The sequence below is a fragment of the Vulpes lagopus genome, chromosome 2 (assembly GCF_018345385.1).
Source record: "Vulpes lagopus strain Blue_001 chromosome 2, ASM1834538v1, whole genome shotgun sequence".
In the NCBI taxonomy this organism is placed as follows: domain Eukaryota; kingdom Metazoa; phylum Chordata; class Mammalia; order Carnivora; family Canidae; genus Vulpes; species Vulpes lagopus.
In genome coordinates, this window is record NC_054825.1 from 166,005,494 (window position 1) to 166,026,244 (window position 20,751).

The 20,751-nt window shown below is 56.0% G+C and overlaps 1 protein-coding gene across 1 annotated transcript; it reads right to left on the reverse strand.

Annotated features, from left to right (window-relative positions):
* Positions 1-1,346: 1,346 nt before the first annotated feature.
* Positions 1,347-20,692, reverse strand: PPP5C (protein phosphatase 5 catalytic subunit). Its single transcript, XM_041746323.1, has 13 exons — positions 20,493-20,692; positions 14,314-14,555; positions 8,380-8,527; positions 7,555-7,676; positions 6,658-6,723; positions 6,242-6,340; positions 5,323-5,428; positions 4,437-4,579; positions 4,201-4,288; positions 3,344-3,384; positions 3,075-3,253; positions 2,066-2,147; positions 1,347-1,871 (listed from the first exon to the last, which is right to left on the reverse strand). Exons 1-13 carry the CDS (start codon positions 20,611-20,613, stop codon positions 1,809-1,811), a joined length of 1,500 nt encoding a protein of 499 aa, XP_041602257.1. The 5' UTR covers positions 20,614-20,692; the 3' UTR covers positions 1,347-1,808.
* Between the last annotated feature and the right edge of the window lie 59 nt (positions 20,693-20,751).

Genomic DNA, 20,751 nt, shown 5'->3' on the forward strand with positions numbered 1-20,751 from the left:
AGGTTTGGCCCTTGCCCAGCTCCCAGGAGGGGACCTTGAAGCCCTGAGAACATCCTCCCTGATGAGGGTTTTTGTTTACTGAGGGCCTTGGGCCACCTGAGGTGGTTTATGCTGGGGACTCTGGGCTACATGACACCAGCCTGTCTCTGGAGACGAAGGGTCAGCCCGCAGTTGAGGAAGTCAAAGTGACCAACCCCAATAAAGACCCTGAGTGCCAAGGCCTGAGTGAGCTGCTTCTGTGCTGGGAGAAATCAGTGTGTGTGACTCTCCTGTGTATAGGACAAGTGGGAGCTCCAGCCTTGTCTCTCCTGGACTCCCTGCTCCCCTGTCCCCGTCCCTGTGTGTCCCTTATCTCTGCTGATTTTAATCTTTTTGCTGTAATAAACTAACCATAACCGCTTTTTCTGAGTCCCATGAGTCCTCCTAGCAAATTACCAAGCAGGAGGGGTAGGTGGTCTGGGGCCTCTTGGCTACGGCTGCTGGAGAGCCACAACCCCAGTGTGCTTGTGGAGACTGCAGCTTCTCACCAGGCCTGATCCACATGCAGGTCTGAAGGCCTCCTCAGAACACGTCCTTCCTGTGGGGAGTAAATGGGACTCGGCACATCAGGATCTGTGCCTATCCTCCTCAGGATATGCTAACCCCCAGGAAGGAGGTTCCCATACCACATTGCTAAAGTGGAGCCTCTCCAAATACCACAGTGAAATCAGGACAGCCATCTCATTTCTGCCCCAGGGGAGGCAACCCAGGGGGTCAACGTGCTCACAGGACCCCACTCTCCTACAGAGACAATAACCCAGGTCTACATCTCCCCAGGAAAAGGTGGGTCCAGAGGAGCTCAAACTTGAAAACAAAAATGTCTCCAGAGGGCCAGAGCCAGGCATAGCAGCCTGGACGGGATTCGATACTCATCTCTGATGGAGAATGAAAGAACAACAGTAGAAAATACCTCTGGTCTTCCTTGGCGGGGGGAAATGTCTGCTTCACTGGGTGCTGTAAGAGCCAGAGTGGGGTCTGCCCTGGCGGACACTGAGTGGCTGAGGGCAGGCGGTAGCCTCAGTGAGGACCTGCTGACCAGATCGTTAGAGGGAAGGACGAGGCTTTCCAGCTTCTGTTCTGGCCTGGCCACCCCGGCCCAGCCTGCGCCTTGCTTCCTGGTGTGCACCCTGGGCCACTGCTGGGGTGGGGGTGGGGGGTCTTCCCTCCAGAGCCCGTGGGAAGGGCAGACATTGGGTGGCCTGGCTGGTCCAGTCCCAAGGTACCCCAAGCTTTGTGGCACCCCCCCCCCCCCCCGACCCCTCCAGATGCTGTGCTCATCCCAATCCCAGCAGCTCCACCGAGACCAGTTGACTTACAATAATGACTTTATTTTAACATTTAATTACAGACATAAAATAGCTGGGGAAGGGGGTGAGCCCCAGCCTCGCCCCATCTCGGGGCCGCCAGGAGGGGGGGATGCAGGCGAGGCCTCCCTGATGACCCTCCTTCTGGGGGGGGGTCTTCCTATGGCGGGGCCCTATTGCTTCAGGGGGAGGGGCCATGCAAACAAGGGAGGCGGGGAAACCTCTGGGCCCCGCCCACCCCACATGCAGTGGCCTCCCTCCCTCTGCAATGCCCGGATGTGCCCCAACCCCAGCCTCTCCACCTCCTTTCTCTTTCTCCGGAGAGCGGACCCTCTGGTCGGCTCCCCACCCCCTCTGCAAACCTATAGGGGAATAAATACAAACTTTACAAAGTAAAAGGGGTCCAACGTTGCCCTGGGCTGGGCCTGGGGTCACATGGGGTGCAGGCCCTGGGACATTCGGGCCTCACATCATCCCTAACTGCAGCAGCGTGCTGGCGTAGGCCATGGGCTTGACGTCGGGATGAGGCTGGGGAGCAAGAGCACAGAGGACAAGGGAGACAGAAATGGGGCGGCTTCAGGGGGAGTCTGAGCACTAGATGCAGAGAACCTCCCTCCCTGCAAGAGCTGTTGGGCACTGGGCCCTGACCCTGACTAGGCCTCTCAGCCTGGTCCTCCCTATGTCCAGGCCAGGGAGAGCAGGGGACCCAGCTGGTGACTCACCACTGCTGTGAACTGGTGGAACTGGGGTCGCAGATCGGAGCCCCGGAGGTGGATGTAGGAGGCTTTATTCCCCATCTGGTCACTGTGGGGACAGGGCAGAGTGGCCAGTCAGGGATGGGATGGGGGAAGAAGAGACCCAAGGAGGCTGGATGGCAGAAAGTCCAAGAAAGGAGGGAGAGACAGACGGTCAGAGTCCATCGGAGACCGACAGAAACAGGTACATAGATGTTGAGAGCCAGGAGAGGATGAGAAACACAGACACAGGTGGACAGAGACATGTAAGTGAGAAAGAGGCCAACGCAGAAACACAGGGATCCTGGGGAAAGGAGGGAGGATGAGGGGAGGGAGGAGGAAGGTAGGATGGGGGGCCAGTAGAGGGCCTTCCTGAGCTGACAGGGAGCACAAGCAGCCCCATGGAGGCAGGGCTCTTGCCAAACCCTGAACTCTTGACCACCCGGAGACATAGAGGATAGAGGAACGTGTGACTGGCACCCAGGGTATGGGTGGCCTGGTCCAGAGCACAGGCAACCCTGCAGGTCAGGGCGCCTGGTTGCTTCCACCAAAACCCAGCAAGTGGCAGGGAAGGAGGGACAGGGAACTGGGAGACCAGGACACTGAGAATGGGGCCCTTACTCGGGTCCTACTAGGAAGAACTCAAACTGCAAAGAGACATTTATGTGAGACATGTGGAAACAGAGCTCTGCATTCAGGTGACTTCTCCTGACACCTGACAGTAGGACAGTGGTACCCTGCTTGCATAGAGAAAAGGAGAGTCCTTTCTTTCAGAAACATAAGGGGGTGTCGGTGCATAAAAGAGGTGATGCCTAGGGTTTGCTTTAAAAGAGCCCAGGAGTTGGTAACTACTGAATCTGAGTGACTGCCACGCAGGTGTTCCTGATACTATTTGACCTACTCTTACCTGTCTTTGAAATGTTATCATAAAGTTAAAAAAAAAAAAATCAGTGGGTGGGAAAAAGAAGCCCAGATCAGCGGAGGAGGTGGGACCCACCAGTAGTTGGGGGCGGAGAAGACTGTGACACAGCGGCCACCGTGTGCCACCTCGTAGCCCTCCGCCTTGACTTCGTGGCTGCGGATGATGTAGTCCAGGTGGTTCTCTTCCAGGAAAGCCTTGGTGACATCAGGGCCAAACTGGCAGCTCACACCCCGCTTGCTGACCGAGCGCCCGTTCTGGGGAGACAGGGAGCTCAGGGTGCTGACCGCCCCACCCCTCTCTGCCCTCAGCCCACACCTGCCGGCCGCAGCCCTGCGCACACTGACCTGCGGCTGTGGGTCTGACCAGAGCAGGTCGCACATGGGACCTGGGGGGGAGGAGAGGGGACGTCAGGGACTGGCCCACCCCACAGTACAGGTGGGGTGGGGGCTGGGCAGGGCATCCCTGAGCAGGGGCATGTGAAATAGGGTTCTGAGCCTCGTGACCTCCGCTTCCTCCAGACCCATTCAATGTATTATGGCCCCACAATGGGAGGAACTTTTAACAGTATAGCTCAGATCACACACCCCTGCTGTTCAAAACCTGCTGTGGCCCCCACTGCCCTAGGAACAAAGCCCAAGCTCATCACTCAGGCCTGTGAGGCTCTGTGGGGTCTGGCCTCATTAATCCCTTTAACGTACATCCTGGCTCACCCCTAAACCACTGGCCTGCCAGCTGTTCCTCCCACCTGCAAACTCACCCCTGATGTGGGGCCCCCTGTGCTTGCCCCAGACATCTTCTATGTGGCAGGTGGGTCCTTCCCCATGAGTTCTAATGTGGCATCCCTAGAGAGGCCATCCTAACCTCTTCAGGCCCGGGCAGCACTTCCCACAGTTGTGTGCATGTGCATGAGAACGCTCCGTCGGTCCTCACTGCTGGAACAGGAGCCCTGATTTGTCTGTCACTCTCTGGGCTCAGCAGCTGAACTCACAAATGAGTGACCGATGTGTGCTCCCCGTGAACACAAATGCTCCCTCACCAGCCCAGCCCCATGAAGGAGGTGCGGCAACCAGAGGACACGGAGGCTCAGCCTTGCTGTCCTTGCCGAGGGTGTGAAGCCCACCCGGGGCAGGGCCACCTGTCTCTGCTGGAGATGCTGCAGCCCTGGAAGGAAAGGGACTGCCACTCAGCCCGCCCTGGTCACCTGAATCTGGGGGCTGCCGGTTCCGCTCGATCTTCCTGATATCGTCCAGGGTGACGCCGTCCTCACTGAATAAGCCCCCATGCATGATCTGGATGTGGGAGTGACACAGCTGTGTGAGTGGAGGTGCCAGCCACACCCTACCCCTCCAACTTGCTTCACCAGCATATCTGTCTGCATGTGGCCCCCATGGGTGCAGGGGTGGGAGGAGCCTGAGGGGTCCTGTCTGCCACCCTCACCAGTACTTTGCCGTTGATACACTGGGCCAGTGGGAGCCACTCGAACACTTCGCTGAAGAGTTCATACATCTGGGCTGTGTATTTGGCCTTCACCTCTCCCTCGAAGCCATAGATCTGGTTCATGTTGTCCGTCTCGTGGTTGCCTGGCCAGCAGCAGAACGAAGAGAAGCTTCAGCATCCCCTGCCTGGGCGCCCCTGGGGCCCACATCCTGGGGCTTAGGGTGACTGCCTGGCGGCCCCAAGCCAACAACATTCACACCTCTGCTTGTTGGCCCTTCACAGAAACCTTACAAGGTGCAGACACTGTTCTCGGTCCCTTTTCTGGAGGGAGAAACAGTCTGAAAAGCACACATCAGGTGTGTGGCCATGAGGTGCAGGCCTGGTTCAGCCTTGGGCTTCATTTTGGAGAAGCCTTGTGCCTTGTAAGCCAGAAGGACCAAGGAGGGGCCTGCTACAGAACACCTACTGTGGGCTGGCCCCGTGCTGTGCTTCCAACTTCCCACACACAACCTCATTCTCCCCTCCCGGGTTCCTGGGGCTCGAGGGAGATAAAGAAGCTGCCCAGGCCCCCATGTCTGCTGAGTCTGGATTAGTCAAATCTTCTGCTAGACCCACCTCTTCACCACCTCCTACAGAGAAGCCCACAGCAGGTGGTTACTGAGCACTTACCGTGTACCAAGTGCTGTTGTGTGAACCCCCCCGAACCTGGCCATGAACCTGGCCACCACTAGTGCTCAGACCCCTGGGAGCCCCAAGCCCGGCCCACCCTTACCCCCTCCATCTCTCAATGGTCAGGACCCACCCCCCCCCGGGGCTCCTTGTTCCCTGGCGAGCTCATCCTGCACAAGGCCACACTGACCCCAAACCCTGCTGCTGCCCAGCTTACCTCGAAGTAGGTGAAAGTGATCTGGGTACAGGAGCTTAAAGCCAAACAGGGTGAGGATCACTTCTACAGAAAAGGAGCCGCGGTCCACAAAGTCGCCATTAAATATCTGCTCTGCTAAGGAAAACGAGGTGGGGCATGCACTGCCTTCTTCCCCTGCCTTTCCAGGTCCCATGGCTCCCGGTTCCTTCCTAGGAGTGGGGATGTCAGCAAGCCTGGAGGATCTGGGGTGTTCTCTCTGGCCCGGCAGCTGGGCCTATCTGAGCCTCACCAGGACAGTCCTGAGATCCCCCACCTCACCTGTTTCTCAGGGAAACAGATGGTAGAGGGGGACATGACGTGGTCAGCTCTCTTTGCTCCCCCTCCTCAACCAAATACAAGCCCAAAATCACAGGGGAAATGGAACACAGACCCTCCCACCCCATACTGTGCAGGCCTGGTGGCCCCACACGGTGGCCATCAATCAAGCAATTGTCATAACCTCAGCAAACACTTATACAGCTCTGACTGTGAGGCTCAGAGCCTCAGCTCTTTGCAACCCTCTCAACAATGAGGCAGACTCTACGATCCCCATTTTTCAAACGAGGAATCTGAGGCACTGAGAGGAGGTATTGCTAACGGTCACACAGCTGGGAAGTGGCGATGCCTGGTATTGTTACACATATGATCTTATAGCAGCCTCATCTGGAGATGAAGAGAGGCTGGGGCCCAGAGAGACTGAGCCACCTGCCCAGGTCACACAGCATGTAGGGAACGAGCCCTGGCCTATCTGGTGCTGGCCGGCCACTCGCACCACATCCTTGTGCCTGAGCAACTGGTCAGGATTCTCCCTTTGCAGGTCCACGCCTTGCTCTGTGGCAGGAGCGCCTCTCTCAAATCCAGGTGGAGGAAGGGGAGGGTGTGCTTTTCTGAGGAAGGATACATAGGGGTTGGTCTCCGAAGGTAAACCATTGAGCTCAAATATGTTGAGGAGGTCATAGAACTGGCCATGAGTGTCCCCGCACACCGTAATCTTCTCTGTCTGGAAGAAAAGAGGCCACCGGAGAGGGAGGGGCCCAGAGAGAGACGTGGGGAGGGGGCAGAGGTGAGGGGAGGGGCAAGAGGTCACAGCAGACCAAGAAGAGGCATGCAAAAGACACAAGCAGGGGACACAGAAATGGAGAAGGTGGGACAAAGACCAGGAGGGGAGAGGGACATTCAGGGGAGAGGCAGGAGGTGGGGGGAGAGGAAAGGCAGACCAAGCCAGGTGGATCTGTGAGTTTCTGAGCTCCACAGCCCCTCCCCAGCCAGGGAGCCCCCCACCCCCGGCCGGTCCACATACCACCCAACAGCGCGCACCTCTTTGAGTGTGGTCTCTACGAGCGTGCTCAGCTTGGAGAGGGCCTCTTTGACCTGTACCAGGATCTGGAAGGGAGGGCAAGCTGTGAGCGCAGCCGGTGGGACTGCTTGCTGCCCATTCCGGGTCCCGGAGAGCCTGGGCTGACCAGGAGGCACCACTGAGTGGAGAGCAGGGAAAAGTGGGGGCAAAACTGGAGAGCACAGAACTCCCCCAGCGGCCCAAAAATCTGGCTATGGGGCTGAAAATCTGAGTGCTCCCACAGTTCTGGAAGCTGGAGACCTCACAACTTAAAGACATTCCCAGGATGCTACCAGGGCTGAAGGAGAGTCCTGATTCCAGTGTGAAAACACCACGAGTCAGCGGTGACCGCCAAGAGCTGCGCCAACTGCAGATTGCCGGGATTCAGCCCCTCACACCAGTGGTCCGACACAAGACGGGGCCGCCATCTTCGGCGGAGAATTCTTACTCAGCTCAGTCTCTACTGTTCTTTTACACAAAATGTCTGGCATACGATTTAAAAAAGGATGAGACGCATGAAGAACAGACAACAGAAGCAGACCCAGAGATGACCCAGATGGTGGAATTACCAGAGACTTTAAAATAACTATGATAAATGTGTAAAAGATCTAGTGGAAAAGACAACGTGCATGAACATATGGGGCAGGGAGATGAAAACTATTAATAAAAATAACTAGATGGAAATGCCAGAAACGAAAATGCAGCATCAGAAATAAAGCCTTCCTCTGCACTGCTCAGCACACTCCCCACTCGGCGGTGCCGTCTGCCGTGGCCACCCTTCTTCTCAACCTGCCCTCCGTGGCTGAGGCTGGGCACTGCCAGCGCTGCGATGCTATCGTGGGGTGACAGGTGTGAGCAGTGCCTGACACAGGCCTTACCTGGTAGGCGCATTTCCGGTGCAGTTTCTTCTGGTCCTTGTACCACTGCATGAGCTCCTTCATGAAGGTGATTGTCACTTTGCCATCCTCGAGCTTGGGCCCACTGTACTCATCCTCAATGGCTGGTGTGCGAATGGAAAGCAGGGGCGAGAGTCAGTGGCCGCAGCCCTCAAGGTGGTGGTGGGGGCATGGAGGGGCGGCTGGCTCCTGGGCATGGGGTGAGAGGATGAGGGAGGGAAAAGGTCCCTCCCCTGCCCACTCCCTTCTGCTCAGGCCAGCTCTGCTAACCTCTCTGTATAGTGAGCTCCCTCTTCCAGCACCCCTCTCCCCTGCTGCCTACTCGGTTTTATAGCACTTAACTCAGTTAATTCATTTGTTTACTTGTTAATCATCTCTCTCCCCACCAGGCCATCAGCTTGATGAGGGCAGAGACTATTTTAATCGCAGCTGTATCCCGAGGGCCTAGAACAGGGTTTGGCACCTAGTAGTTATCTGTAGAACGAGTGACTGAATTGTATGAGCACCCGGGGGACTGAGACAAATCCCATGGGGAGGCCCTTGAGGGTGGGGTGGGCTGTACAGATGCCAGTAGGAAGCTGGGCCCTGGCACGGGGCAGGAGGGACTCGCCCACCTCGCCTGAACCAGGGAACGCAAACCCTGGCAAACCTCGGCATGGAACTGTGGCGCTCCCAGGAGCGTAGACAGAGGAGCAACAGACATTGGGCTGGGGACAGGAGTATAGGCACGTAGGGAGTGGAGAAGGCCCAGGCAAGGATGTGGTGCGTTCAGGGCTGGGCGTGGCAGGGCACCTAGGCCTGACTCACTCATGCTCTCAATGTCCAGCGAGTCCACAACGGAGCGCTTGTGCTCATCGCCTGCAATGGCCCGCTCAAAGGCTTTCTGCTTCACGATCTTGTTGCACTCCTGGTACTTCATTTTGGCATCCTTGTCGTGGGGCTTTACCTTCACCACCTGGGCAGGCAGGCAGAAAGGGAGGGAGCGAGGGAAGGAAGAAAAGAGGCATCAAGGCCCAGGCACAGCTGGCCTAGGGCAGAGAAGCAGACAGGAAGTGGGGACACTGAGGCTGCGCTCAGCCTGCTTGGTGCTGGGCTCCCCAGACACGGAAGCCAGACCACCGGCCTCCACGCACCACTGGCACACCCCTCCACTCTCTCACTTCCAGCCTGTGTGCCCCAAAACAGGGCAAAGAGAGCTGCCCGCACAAAGAGGGCTGTCCTGGGGTTTGGTAAACACTGTGAACCCATGCAAGCGGGGATTTCTTACAAAAATCAGCTCTGTCGTTAAAATAAGCGTCCCGGCTGAGGAGTACACGCTCAGCTTTTGGCTGCTTGTGGGAACCACAGCAGGCTGAGGCTCACTCTACTGACATGAGAGTCAACACCAAGGGGGATAGGATTAGAAGGAAAGGATGGGCTGGGTCTACAATCACGAACAGCCCCAGATGCAACAGAACCAATGATTTGCTGGCTGACTGGGACCGTTTTTATCACCTATAAAGGCGGGGTGTGGGTGTGGGGTGTGTGTGTGACAACATGGGACACGACTAGCTCCACCTGACAGGGCCGTGGGGAAGAACAGGTAACAGAGGGCCCGGCACGTCGCAGCCAGCACCTACTGCCGTCCCCTTGGTGTCCTCCTCTGCAGGGCAGTAAAAGCTGTGGGCCGCCTGGGTTCAAATCTCAGCCCCACCAGTCCTCAGCTGAGTAACCCAGGACCAGCCTCTCTGCAAGAGGGAAACTGTAGCAGTATCCGCCCAAGAGGCAGCAGCTCACAGGAGTGAACATGCACAAAGTGTGCACGGTGGTGCCAGCAAGAGTAAAGTCCACACAAGCGGAGGCTGCCCTTCGTGGCTCCTCTCATGGGCCGCCATGCTAGAAATGGGATCACACACACACAAAAAGCCCCAGGCACGTGACTGTGAGGTCCAGTAAGTGTGCAATAAAGGCACCTGATCCCTCCCCACCCTCCACCACTCCACCACCTTCTATCTCACTTCCCACAAACTCTGATCCTCCCAGTTTGGAAGCACACAAGGCCACATACCCCGGCTCTGTCACTTCTTTTTTTTTTTTTTTAATTTTTATTTATTTATGATAGTCATCAGAGAGAGAGAGAGAGAGATAGAGAGAGAGAGAGGTAGAGACATAGGCAGAGGGAGAAGCAGGCTCCATGCACCGGGAGCCCAACGTGGGATTCGATCCCGGGTCTCCAGGATCGCGCCCTGGGCCAAAGGCTAAACTGCTGCGCCACCCAGGGATCCCGCTCTGTCACTTCCTTACCGTGTCATCTTGGCAAGGACGTCATGCCCCCAGGCCTCAGTGTCATTATCTGTAACTATAACTGCTATGCTCAGACCCTGCCCAACTCGCCCACCCTGCGGATCGACCAACGAGTAGGTCCTGCAGCTCCTGTGCCAGGGGCCCAGAGAGAGGTGCCAGAGCCAGCCCTCAAGTGCGGGATGCCACCGCCCCCAGGGAAAGGCTGGCAGAGGGAGTCAGAAGCCTGTACAGAGGTACTTGCCAACCCCCGTGCGGGCAGCCCTGGTGGCACAGCGGTTTAGCGCCGCCTGCAGCCTGGGGTGTGATCCTGGGGACCCTGGATCGAGTCCCACATCGGGCTCCCTGCATGGAGCCTGCTTCTCCCTCTGCCTGTTCCTCTGCCCCCCTCTCTCTCTGTGTCTCTATGAATAAATAAATAAAAATAAAATCTTAAAAAAAAAAAAAGAATAAAAGCCACAAAAAAAGAAAAAAAAAAAAACCATGGGTCACTGTGGCTCATTCACTCTGGGAACGGGTGCACAGACACAGTGGATGGCAGGAAGCTGGGTCATGGCACGCGGTGGCTTCCTCCCTGTCTGGGCAGGCTTCGGCTAGGGCAGCCTGCCAGGCAGCTCCACCTGGGGTGTGGGCGTGGTGTGAGGCTCGGGGAGGTAGGCGGCACCAGACACCACCTGGAGTCCTTCCCACTGGGGAGGGTATGAGTCCACACCCTGGGATCAAGTCCAAACCGCCACTTGGCCTGGCCCACACAGGCCTGCCCACCTCTCTGCTCTCTGTTTGCCCAGCACAACCCAGCCAAACCAAACCCACAAGTCCAACGTGCCAGCTCCCTGTCACCTGGTGCGGGCTGCCCCCAGCCCAGAACACCTCACTTGCACCTCCAACTCCTTCCTAGCATCTCCTCCTCCTCCAGCTGTCAGCACCGCCGCCCCTCCTCCAGGAGCACCCTTACCCCCCTGGCTGGGTCGAGACCCCGGGGCTCACCTGCCCCAGTCCTAAGCACGGCTGGAGATGGGTGTCTCCACTGGAAGGTGGCCCCATGAAGGTGAGGCTGTGGCTGTGCCCCAAGAGGGAGTGAATGCCTCCCAGGGGATGGATGAACCACTAAGCATTTCCTCTGGCCAGTCCCCTGTTCTCAGAGAGTTCCTAGGGTGGGTGGAGGACAGGGATAAATACTAACAAGGCAGGGAAAAGGGGAGAAGGAGCAGTAACAATACACAAGTAATTTTTGGAGCACTTATTACGTGCCTGACATCATTGTATGCACTGAACTTGCTCATTTTATCCTCAAAGTGGTTCTACTAGGTGTTACCACAATCCCCACTTAATGGATGTGGAAACTGAGGCCCAGAGACATGAGGCCTAAGGAGCCAGGATTCCGTTTTCTTCCCGCCTAGGGTCCAGTCTTCCACCATGCAAGCTAGGACACATTCCCTCCTGGCCTGCTGCCACCTGTCCCCACAGCACCTCGTATACCCTCTGGGGAGTTGCAGGGCCACGCCACCTCTATCCTGAGCTCCCCTCAGCTTTCAGGAGGGCAGGGTGCCAGTGGAGGGCCGTCACAGGCACTGGCAGCCAGCGAGTGCTCATTCCAGGCCTGGTGGCTGGCGCTGCTGCTAGGACTCACTACGGGTCGGCAAAGGAGAGGTGGCCCTGCCAAGCCCCCCCTGCTCCTGGGGAAGGTCATTTGCTCCAGACTGGAGGGGCCTGTGAGAGATAACTCAACACTGGACTCTTCTTTAGAAAGTAGTATGTGAGTTGTATCCCGGTCCGGATCCGGACTATGGTGTCTGCATAGTTAACGCAGATGTGTCACTGGGGTAACCAGGGAGCTAGGTCTCACTTGTTCACTTCTTACAACTGCATGTGAAGCTATGATGCTCTCAAGAGCTGCTTTTGACAACTGCCACCTTCAGTTGGGAATGCTCACAGGCAAGAGCCACATGCTCAAACTGATCAAACAGGAACCCAGGTTTGTGATCCCTCCATGACACTGGAAGGCCACCTGTGTAATAACCGGGAAATGCCACGCATGATGTCACGCCCCCAACAAGTCCAATCAGCACCTAATAATTACAAGTGTTCCGGGCTGTGGTTGCAGAACCTCCAGTCACCTGGAGGGGCACACCGGCATCTGCACCCAGCCCCTCCTGTGGGCCACAGGCTCTCCCCCCCATCCCCCCCAACACCCTCCTGGAGAAATGGCAGCAAGTGCCAAGGAGGGGCAGGCCCCACTCTCAATTTACTTATCTTATTTATTCCTTGCAAGAACGCTCTAAGGCAGGCCCTAGTGTTCTTCCCCTTTTACAGAGGAGGACACTGAGGGCAGAGAGCCAAAGCACTCAGAGCTACCCAACCAATGGCTGGGTGTCCTGACCATGCTGCCGGTGCCAACTCCTACATTAGTGACCTTGAGGCTTTTGATTATGACTCACCGTAAGGAAATACACATTTTATATCACATCCATATCCACATAAATGAGAATTTTTTTTTCACAAATACATACACAATTCCTCTAAACGAATTACTTTTTTTTCTATTCTAGTTGAGGAAGACAGATGTGCTGGTCTCAAACCACTAAGTCACAAGACGGGACTCCAGGTCCTAGTCTTAGCTCTGCTAGGAGACCTTGGAGGAGGGGTTTCCCCCTCCAGACCTCAGTTTCCTGCCTGTACGATGGACTGAATTCATGCGTGCTAAGAGCTCACGAGGCCCACGGTAAGCATGTAGATGAGGACACAGAGGCCAAGAAAGCAAAGGCCCTTGGACTTAAGGCCAGGGCTGCTGAGAGGCAAAGCCTCAGGCCTGTGTTCATCCAAGGTCACGTCTTGGCTCCGCCTCCACGGAAGCTGTGATCCAAGAGGGGGCCTGAAGCTCTAGCATATCTGCAAGGCACAGGGGCAGAAGGTAGCGCACGCGGATGGGCAGCCCTGCTGCCTGCTGGGAGTTCACAGAGCCTGATGAAATGTGTCACAGCAGAGAAGCAGATCACCCCGCAGGCTGGGGGAGGAGCCACATGGGCGAGGATCTCAGGCTCATGTGGGGACTCCCCACGGCTCCTGGCTGAAGACTCCACGGGAAAATAGGCTGTGACAATTTTTTTTTTTTAAGGCTGTGACAATTTAAGTGCTGAGTGTGGCCCCACCTGAGGGTGGTTCCCAAAGGCTGTGGATCCCTACCACCAGCCTTCCATGACATCCAAAAGACCAAGGAAGAAGTTCAGATGTGATTATGTCCACAAGATGGCTGGAACTGACCATCTCAGCTTCATGGAGTATGTGGGGTTAGGCCCTGCCTGTGAAGAAGGAGTCTTCACCCCAGGAAAGACTTTTTCCTACAGTTCCAGGCATGGTGAAGGCCCTGCCATAGACCTGTGCTCAGGCCCTCTGGTCCTCTGTCCTGCCCCGTCTCCCCCAGGTCTCCCCCTGCACTGGGAGCTCAGCAGGAAAACCCTGCCCCCGACCAACCCCAAGTGCCCTCCTGGGTTACTCATTAATGGACCCTGTGCCCCAATGACCTCCACTCACCAGAGTCCCACAGCCACCCCACTCCTCTTGCCACCATTCTCTAGATAAGAACAAGGGGGAAGTTATACTAGGGAACGCCCTGGGACCTGAAGCTCTGCAGTTCCTTCCCCCATCCTCCCAGGTATCACCATGCTTCCTCCTCCATTTTGCCCCCCAGTCTCTAAATTACCTCCTATTCCATGCCCCTGCCCCCACCCTGACACAGGTGTCTCCTGACCCACGACTTGGCTCAAGACTTTACCTGACCTGAAATCCACCCTCCACCCCAGGCCAGCAGCCAGCCCCGTTCCCTCCAACAGCAGCCTGTGGCTCTCACCGCCCCAGGCGCCCCTCCCCACACAACAGAAGTTGCTCATCGCAGTATGGTGAATGAAACAAAAGGAGGGAATATGGGGGTGAATGGGGGGGTCAGAATTATAATGCAACACATTCTGATTGAGCCTCTGCTGGTGCCAAGCAATGACCCAATGAACAGAACAAGCAAAACCCCTCCTCTCAGGGGGCATGGGTGCCAGGGGTTCGAATCCCAGTTCTGTCACTTGCCAGCTGCATGCTGACAGAGAGGTGACTTAACTCCCTGGGCCTCAGCCTCCCCATCTGCACAATGGAGTTAATCACCGTCCCTCCAGAGACTCATTTATTCCTCACCGCAACCCTCAGAGGTAGGTCTCAGTGTTCTCCCCATTTCATGATGTGGAACAGGTGGCACAGAGAGGCCAGGTACTAAGCAAGTTATGGTAGAGCTGGGATGTGAACCCCTGAAGAGGGCTCCGGGCCAAGGGGCCTCACAGGCATTTATCTGTTGGATGGGTGAGGGGTGGTTGAATGCATGAATGGCCACCCATACCCTCCCAAGCCAGCCACGCACCCTGAGGCCAACCTTCCCCAGCTGGTCTACTCCCCAGGCCCACCCTCCAAGGCCCGGCTCACCGTCTCATAGTCACGCAGGGCGGCTCGGAACTTGCCCAGTGCCATGTTGCTGGCGGCCCGGCGGTAGTAGCCTTTAATGTACTTCTTGTCGATCTCGATGGCCCGCGTGGCATCAGCCAGTGCGTAGCCATAGCACTCAGTGCGCAGGTAGGCCAGGCTGCGGTTGCCATAGTAGATGGCATTGCTGGGGTTCAGCTCAATGGCCTGGCTGTAGAACTTGATCGCGTTCTCGTAGTCCTTGGCTGTGGAGATGGAGAAGGTGGTGGCATGAGGCACAGCGTCGGCATGAGGAACAGCGGCTGCCACCCAGGAAGAACAGGCCCTAGGCTGGGTAATGGCCCAGTCTCCCCATTCATGGATAGGGAAACTGAAGTCCACAGCTGGGCTCAGCAATGTCTTTTCAGCCTACCTCCTCTCCCTGTCCCAACTGTCCTATGCTTTGTTTCCTCAGGTTCCAATCCCCAGGACTCAAAGTCACTTCCACATAATCATCCAGCCATGCCATCACCCCTTATGGCCCCAACCTGGATACTTCTTCCCGGACTTCAGGAGGGTCTTACTCCAGTCCTATGGCCTGGAGAGGATATATATTAGAATGCCAGAGCGGAGATGTTGTGAATCAGCAAATCTGAGTCCGCCCTGAGCCCCCTGGATGTCCAGCCCCACAAAACAAGTAAACAAGCCCAAAGAAGGGGCCTAGTAGAAGAACAAGTAGGAAAAGAGAAGGGACCTACTCAGGCCTCAAGAAGGGGAAATATTAGCAGAGACCCAAAAGAAAAGAACTGGACAAGAGGAAAAGCATTCCCAAGAGAAGGAACAGGGGGTCCAGCAAAGGCCCCGGGCAAGGACGGAGGGAGTGTGCTGCCAGCATAAGCCTTGTATTTTAGGATTAGTGAGTGAGAGGCTGGTGGGGCTGCAGAGTGAGTGGGAGGATGGAAGGGTGAGGGCAAGGACAAGACACATCCCAAAGGCCACTGCCACAGTAGGGTGTGGACACTGAGGTATAAGTGTAGAGCAGCAGGATGTGTCATCTGGCCAATGGGAAAAGGTTCATTTTATTGGAAATGAGCTATGACTGTGCCTTGCACTTTACATCTTGACTCAGGGAACCGTCACATCTCCACGGCATAGGCACTGTCTGGTGCTCACTTTACAGATGAGCCACGGAGGTCTTGTGCAAGGTCAGACACCCAGGCTGTGTCTGCGGAGCCAAGCTTGGACCCTTCCCATGTGCCCGTTCAATAGAGAGGAGGCTATGGCTCAGGGGCTTGCCTGATTTGGGGGACCATGATGTGCCAAGTGCTACGCAGGGCTCTTGGTACATGAGTCCCTTCCCTGAACCCTCATCACACCTCTGAGGATAACTGAACTAGCCCCATTTTCCAGATGAGTGTACTGAGGCTCAGTGAGGGAAACTCATACTTGAGGTCACAAGGCAAATGGTACACAGGAACTGTGGGCCAAGCCAAGACCAAACATTCCCATTCTCATTCTCCATGCCAGGTAGCCCCTGAGAGGGAATCCAGCACAAGGCGCGGGTGGCCTGAGCCCAATCCGTGGCTTCACCTCTTATTTGCCGGGTGTCTTTGGGCAACTTATGTTACCCGCTCTGGACTTGAGTCTGAGAGTCCTTCTCCCAGCACTTGGCCTAAAATGGGAATGCTTGCCCTAACTCCCACCTCATTTTTGTCCAGCGGCATCAGATAAACCATAACTTTCCTTTGTTTTATTTGCTTATAATCTATTTCCCCAATTTGAACCTAAGCTCTATGGGGGCCAGGGCCCTGCCCTGAGGACACAGCATCCCCTCTGCTCTGGCCTGCCCTGCTGGGGCTCACAGTCCAGTGGGCGACAAACACACACACACACACACACACACACACACACACACACACACACTACTGATGAGCGTTTAGCACGGGGGTCAGACCAAGAAGATGCCAGAGCAAGAGATCTGGAGAGTGAGAAAAGAATGAGTCAGGTGAAGAAAACGGAAGAGAGTTCCAAGCTCCATGAATAATTCTTCAATGAATAAAGGAAGGAAGGAAGGAAGGAAGACAGAGACAGAAAGATTGACACTAGGAAAAGGAGAAGTCAGGTCCCGGGAGACGGCCAGGAACAAAATAATACCTCCTGTAGGCTAATACCCACTATCTTTCAAAGAGGGTTCAGATGTCCCCTCTTCTGGAATGCCCTCCTTGACTCCAAGGCTGGGTCGGGCACTCCTTTGGGCTGCCCTGGCCTCTGGGCTAACCTATCCCAGCCCTGCTCATTTCTGGGTTTGTCACCTTTAGGTGATGGGTGTGTCTCTTCAGGACTAGGAGTCCCGGAGGGCAGGCCCCACAGACTTCCCAGAAACAAGCAAGGGCAGAGCCAGACAGCCTAAGTCTGCCGGACCCTCCCTGGAATGCCAGCGCCTTCGAGGACTACTTCCAGCCACCTGGCTGAGTTCCAGAGGCCAGCTGGCCAGCTCTCTTGATGGCTGAGGTGTTACTCTAGTGGCCATTTGGCCTGGGGTGGGGAGCCTGGTGTCTTGGAGCCTGACACCTCGCTCTGCGGATGCTGACCACGAAGCCTCAGGCAAACAGCCTTCCCTCCCTGCATCTTCACTGGCTCATCTGAAAAAGCAGGAATGACGATCAGCCGTTCTCTGCTTCACCCAGCTGTGAGGGCTACATAAACTCTCATATGAAATGTGGCTACGGCAGAGAAAGCCATCAGCAGATACTTCCAAAAGAAGTGAATATATGACTAACTGAAAAGGAGAGGAGAATCAGGCAGAGGAAATGGGAGGGGACTGTACTTCCCGCATCTACCCAACGACACCAAATCCTGGCCCTGTTCTATGCACCTGGCGGTGCATCTAATCCTCAAGACAGTCCCTATTTTAGAGATGAGGACAGGAAGTCACAGAGAGGTTAAGTCATTTGCCCGGGGGGTGACACAGCACATAAGGGAAATAAACAAGATTTGAATCCAGGCAGCCTGAGCTCTTAACCATGTCTACAAAATCTTAGACCCAGAGGCTTCTCTGGGGGTTAAATCCAACCCCTCCCATTTTATAGAATGGGGGATGATGAGGCCCGGAGAGCAGAGCAACAGCAGGGACCAGGCTCTGAGCTCGTAGAGGGGATCCAGCCATGCTGGCAGGGGGATATCCTCTTCCCCTTGCAGGCTGCAGGTAAGGACTCTGAACAAGGGAGCACGTGGTGAGGAAGGGGGATATCCGGGCTCTGCTGCTCACACTCTGACCTTGGGCAAGCGGTTTCACTTCTGAGCCTCAGCTTCCTCTATAAAACAAACAGGGCTGCTCCTACCTACCTCTCAGTGCCCGGGGGGGAAGATTAAGCAAAGTGGTGTACCTGGCCACCACAGGGGCTCAATTAAAGAGAGCTGTAATTATTCTTTTTATTGTTATTCCCACAGCCCCCGAGGCTGGGGCTCTGTGCCTGCCATTGCCTGCCAGACAGTGAGGGGCCTGGACCAGTAGCTTTCTCCTCTGTGCCAGCTCAATGCGAGCACCTCTGGCTGCATGCCTGGCCTCAGGGATTCTGAGCGCCCAGGTCCTGGGGGGCAGGGGGCCCCTCCCCGTGGCTTACGGTTTCTCAGAATTCTTACCTCGCCTCAGCATCAACCCTCATACTTGCTGCTCTTCCTCAGCCCCATTTCAGGGACAGCCAATCCCCAGCTGGAGACCATGCCTCATCCTGAACACCTCTCCCGATGACACCTCTCCCGACCCCTCAACCCCCCGAAGCCAGGCAGTCGCCATGTTCTGTCAAGGCAGCCTCCTGAACATCTCAGATCTATTCATCCACTTCCATCCCTCCAGCCCCGCCCTGCCCTGGTCTGGCCTTCAATCTGTCCGCCTGCCTGGGTTCCTGCCTCAGCCTCCTCCCTGCTCTCCCAGCCTCCAGTCCTGCCTCTCTGTAGGGGTCCAGCTAAAGCACAAACCTAACCCTGTCCTTCCCTTTCTCAGAACTATCCATGGCTCCCCAGAGTCCACAGTAGAAAGCTCAGCATCCTCCCTTGCCTCCTACACTCCGGCCCCACTTACTTCCTTGAGGCTAGGTTCTGCTCACCTTTGCCAGGATAGGCCTCTGCCATCCTGTTCTTTCTGCCTGGCATTCCCTCCTCCATGTCACCAGCCCTCATATCCTCTCTGAAACATTTCTTGTTGGTTTCTGACCAGACACCTCTCATCTACCTGTCCACCATCCTTTTCTCCTTCCTGCCTCCAGCTCTGCCCTTGCATCCAATCTCAGCCCGGAAGCTGGGGAATCTTACCATGCCTCCCCACCACCCTCAGGATGACATCCACACTCCCTGAACTGGCCTCCAAGGCTCCGCTTCATCTCTCACTGGTCCTCTCCTCGTGGCTGCAGCCTGACCAAATGTTCCCGCTCTGAATCCCCTTGTGCTTCCACTGAAGGCCAACTGAAGGCTGCTAAGGCTCTAGATTCCAACTCCATTTCTTTTCCCCAGCTTTGCTGCCGTAAGTCTCCCATCTCTCTTGTAGGATCAATTCCAGCTCTCTACTGGACCAGACTCTTGGACTCTTCCATCCTTTAAGAGAAAGAAAGCAAGCACCTCCCTCTCTCCATTTCTCCACTCCCTTTTAGGACCAAAATACTCGAACCACTTTGTCAACATTTGCTGTCTCTACTTCACTTCCTGTTCACCCTTGGGTGTTCTCTTAGCTAATTACCAACTTCATTGTTGCCCAAAACTGTTCTTATAAACTGCCCTTCTTAGGGCTACCACCAACATTCGTGAAGCCAAATCCAATGGTCAATGCTCAGTGCTCACCCTGGCAGCACCCGACCCAAGGCACAGCCCCCCTCCTTCTAGAAGCACTCTCTTCTCTCATCTTTCCTGACACCTTTCCCAACTTCCCTTCCACTTCACTGACCACTCCTCCTCAGCCTCTTCCTCTTCTTTTCTAAACATTAGAATTCCTAAGGTTTCAGCCCCTTCTCTCCCTAGATGACCTCATCCATTCGCAGGTGTTCTATTCCATACATAGGCTGATCAGGCCCAAATTCCTCTCCTTGCATCTCCAGACTGGCCCATCTGTCTACTCAATGTCTCCTCTTGAATAGCCCAGTAAAATCCAAACCAGCTTTGCAATGACTTATAAAACCCCACCTGGTCTGGCCCTAAACTTATCTTGTATCCATCTCCCTGCTAACTTGCTAAAGCTTCCGCCACACTAGTCTTTCATTTCCTACCTCAGGGCCTTTGCACATCTGGCTGCATCCACCTGAAACACTCCTTCACGATTCTTCTCAAATGCCTTCTCAGTAAGGCTTTCCCTGACCACGCTCTCTATAAAGTAGCCTCCAGCCCTCATTCTCTCCTTCACACCCTGTTGGGGTTTGTTCAAAGCATTCTTCATAACTTCTAAGCATTTTATTATTTCTTGTGTTTTTGCTCAATGTCTTATTCTCCTGCTGAATTACAAGCTATAAAAGGGCAGGGCCACATCTGCTTCATTCCCTGCTAAATCCCCAGAGTCTGGCACAGTCCTCAGCGCAAAGCAGGTGCTCTAGAAACATAATGAATTACTGAATGAATGAGTGCCCCCACATCCTACTCTTTCCCAAGATCGGATGTCATACTATTCTTGGGATTTCCCCACCTTTACTCCCAGGGCCTCCCACGCATCCCTTTTTCTCGTGCAACCCCCAATCTCCTTGCCCTCCCATCTAATCATCTATTCCCCACCCCTACAATTCCCTACTCTACTGGGACAGTGCCCCCCCCCCCCCCCCCGCCCATCTCCCCACTGGGTAGCACCATCACTCCCCGGCCCTCTGTCACTACTTGGCAGCGCCCTCTTCAGGTCTCACCACAACTAGCACCTCTCAAGGACCTCACGTTCGGAAATGCCCTCGCTCCCGTCCCCCTCCCGCCGCACACTTGGTAGCGCCCTCCCCAGTCTCCCCATTTAGTAGCACCCGCTCCGAATGCCGCTTCTAGGTATCACCCCTCCTGTCAGAAGCCCCCCCTGTCGGGCCCTGGTAGCGGCATCCTGGGCCTCCCCAAGCCGGGTCACTTGGTAGTGCCTGCCCCGCGCCCAGGCTGCCGCTCCGCGTTGCCATGGTTCCGCGCGGGCCGGGCACCCCTTGCCCCGGGCCGCTCTCCACCCTCCCTGGCCCCCTCCGGGGCAGGCGCACCTTTGAAGTAGTCGTTGGCCTGCGTCTTGAGCTCCTCTGCCCGCTTCAGAGCGCCATCAGCCGGGGGTTCGTCCCGGGGGGGCTCAGCACACTCAGTCCGCTCGCCCTCCGCCATCGCCATGCCGCAAAGCGACCCCCACCCTGGCAACGGCCGCCAGCGGCACCCGGCCGAATCGTCGCGAAGGAGTGCCGAGTTGCTGCGGCCGCTGCTGCACAAGTGTCGTAAAGCGCGGGCCCCGAAGGCTCCCTTCGCGCGCCT

What these genes read in the sequence shown, in the direction of transcription:
- PPP5C (XM_041746323.1), bottom strand. Translation starts at nt 20,613, where the DNA reads ATGGCGATGGCGGAGGGCGAGCGGACTGAGTGTGCTGAGCCCCCCCGG. An exon ending in CCCTGCGTGACTATGAGACG is followed by an intron (nt 8,528 to 14,313) that starts GTGAGCCGGGCC and finishes CTGCCTGCCCAG; the next exon opens with GTGGTGAAGGTAAAGCCCCA. An exon ending in TTCTCCGCCCCCAACTACTG is followed by an intron (nt 2,148 to 3,074) that starts GTGGGTCCCACC and finishes CTGTCCCCACAG; the next exon opens with TGACCAGATGGGGAATAAAG.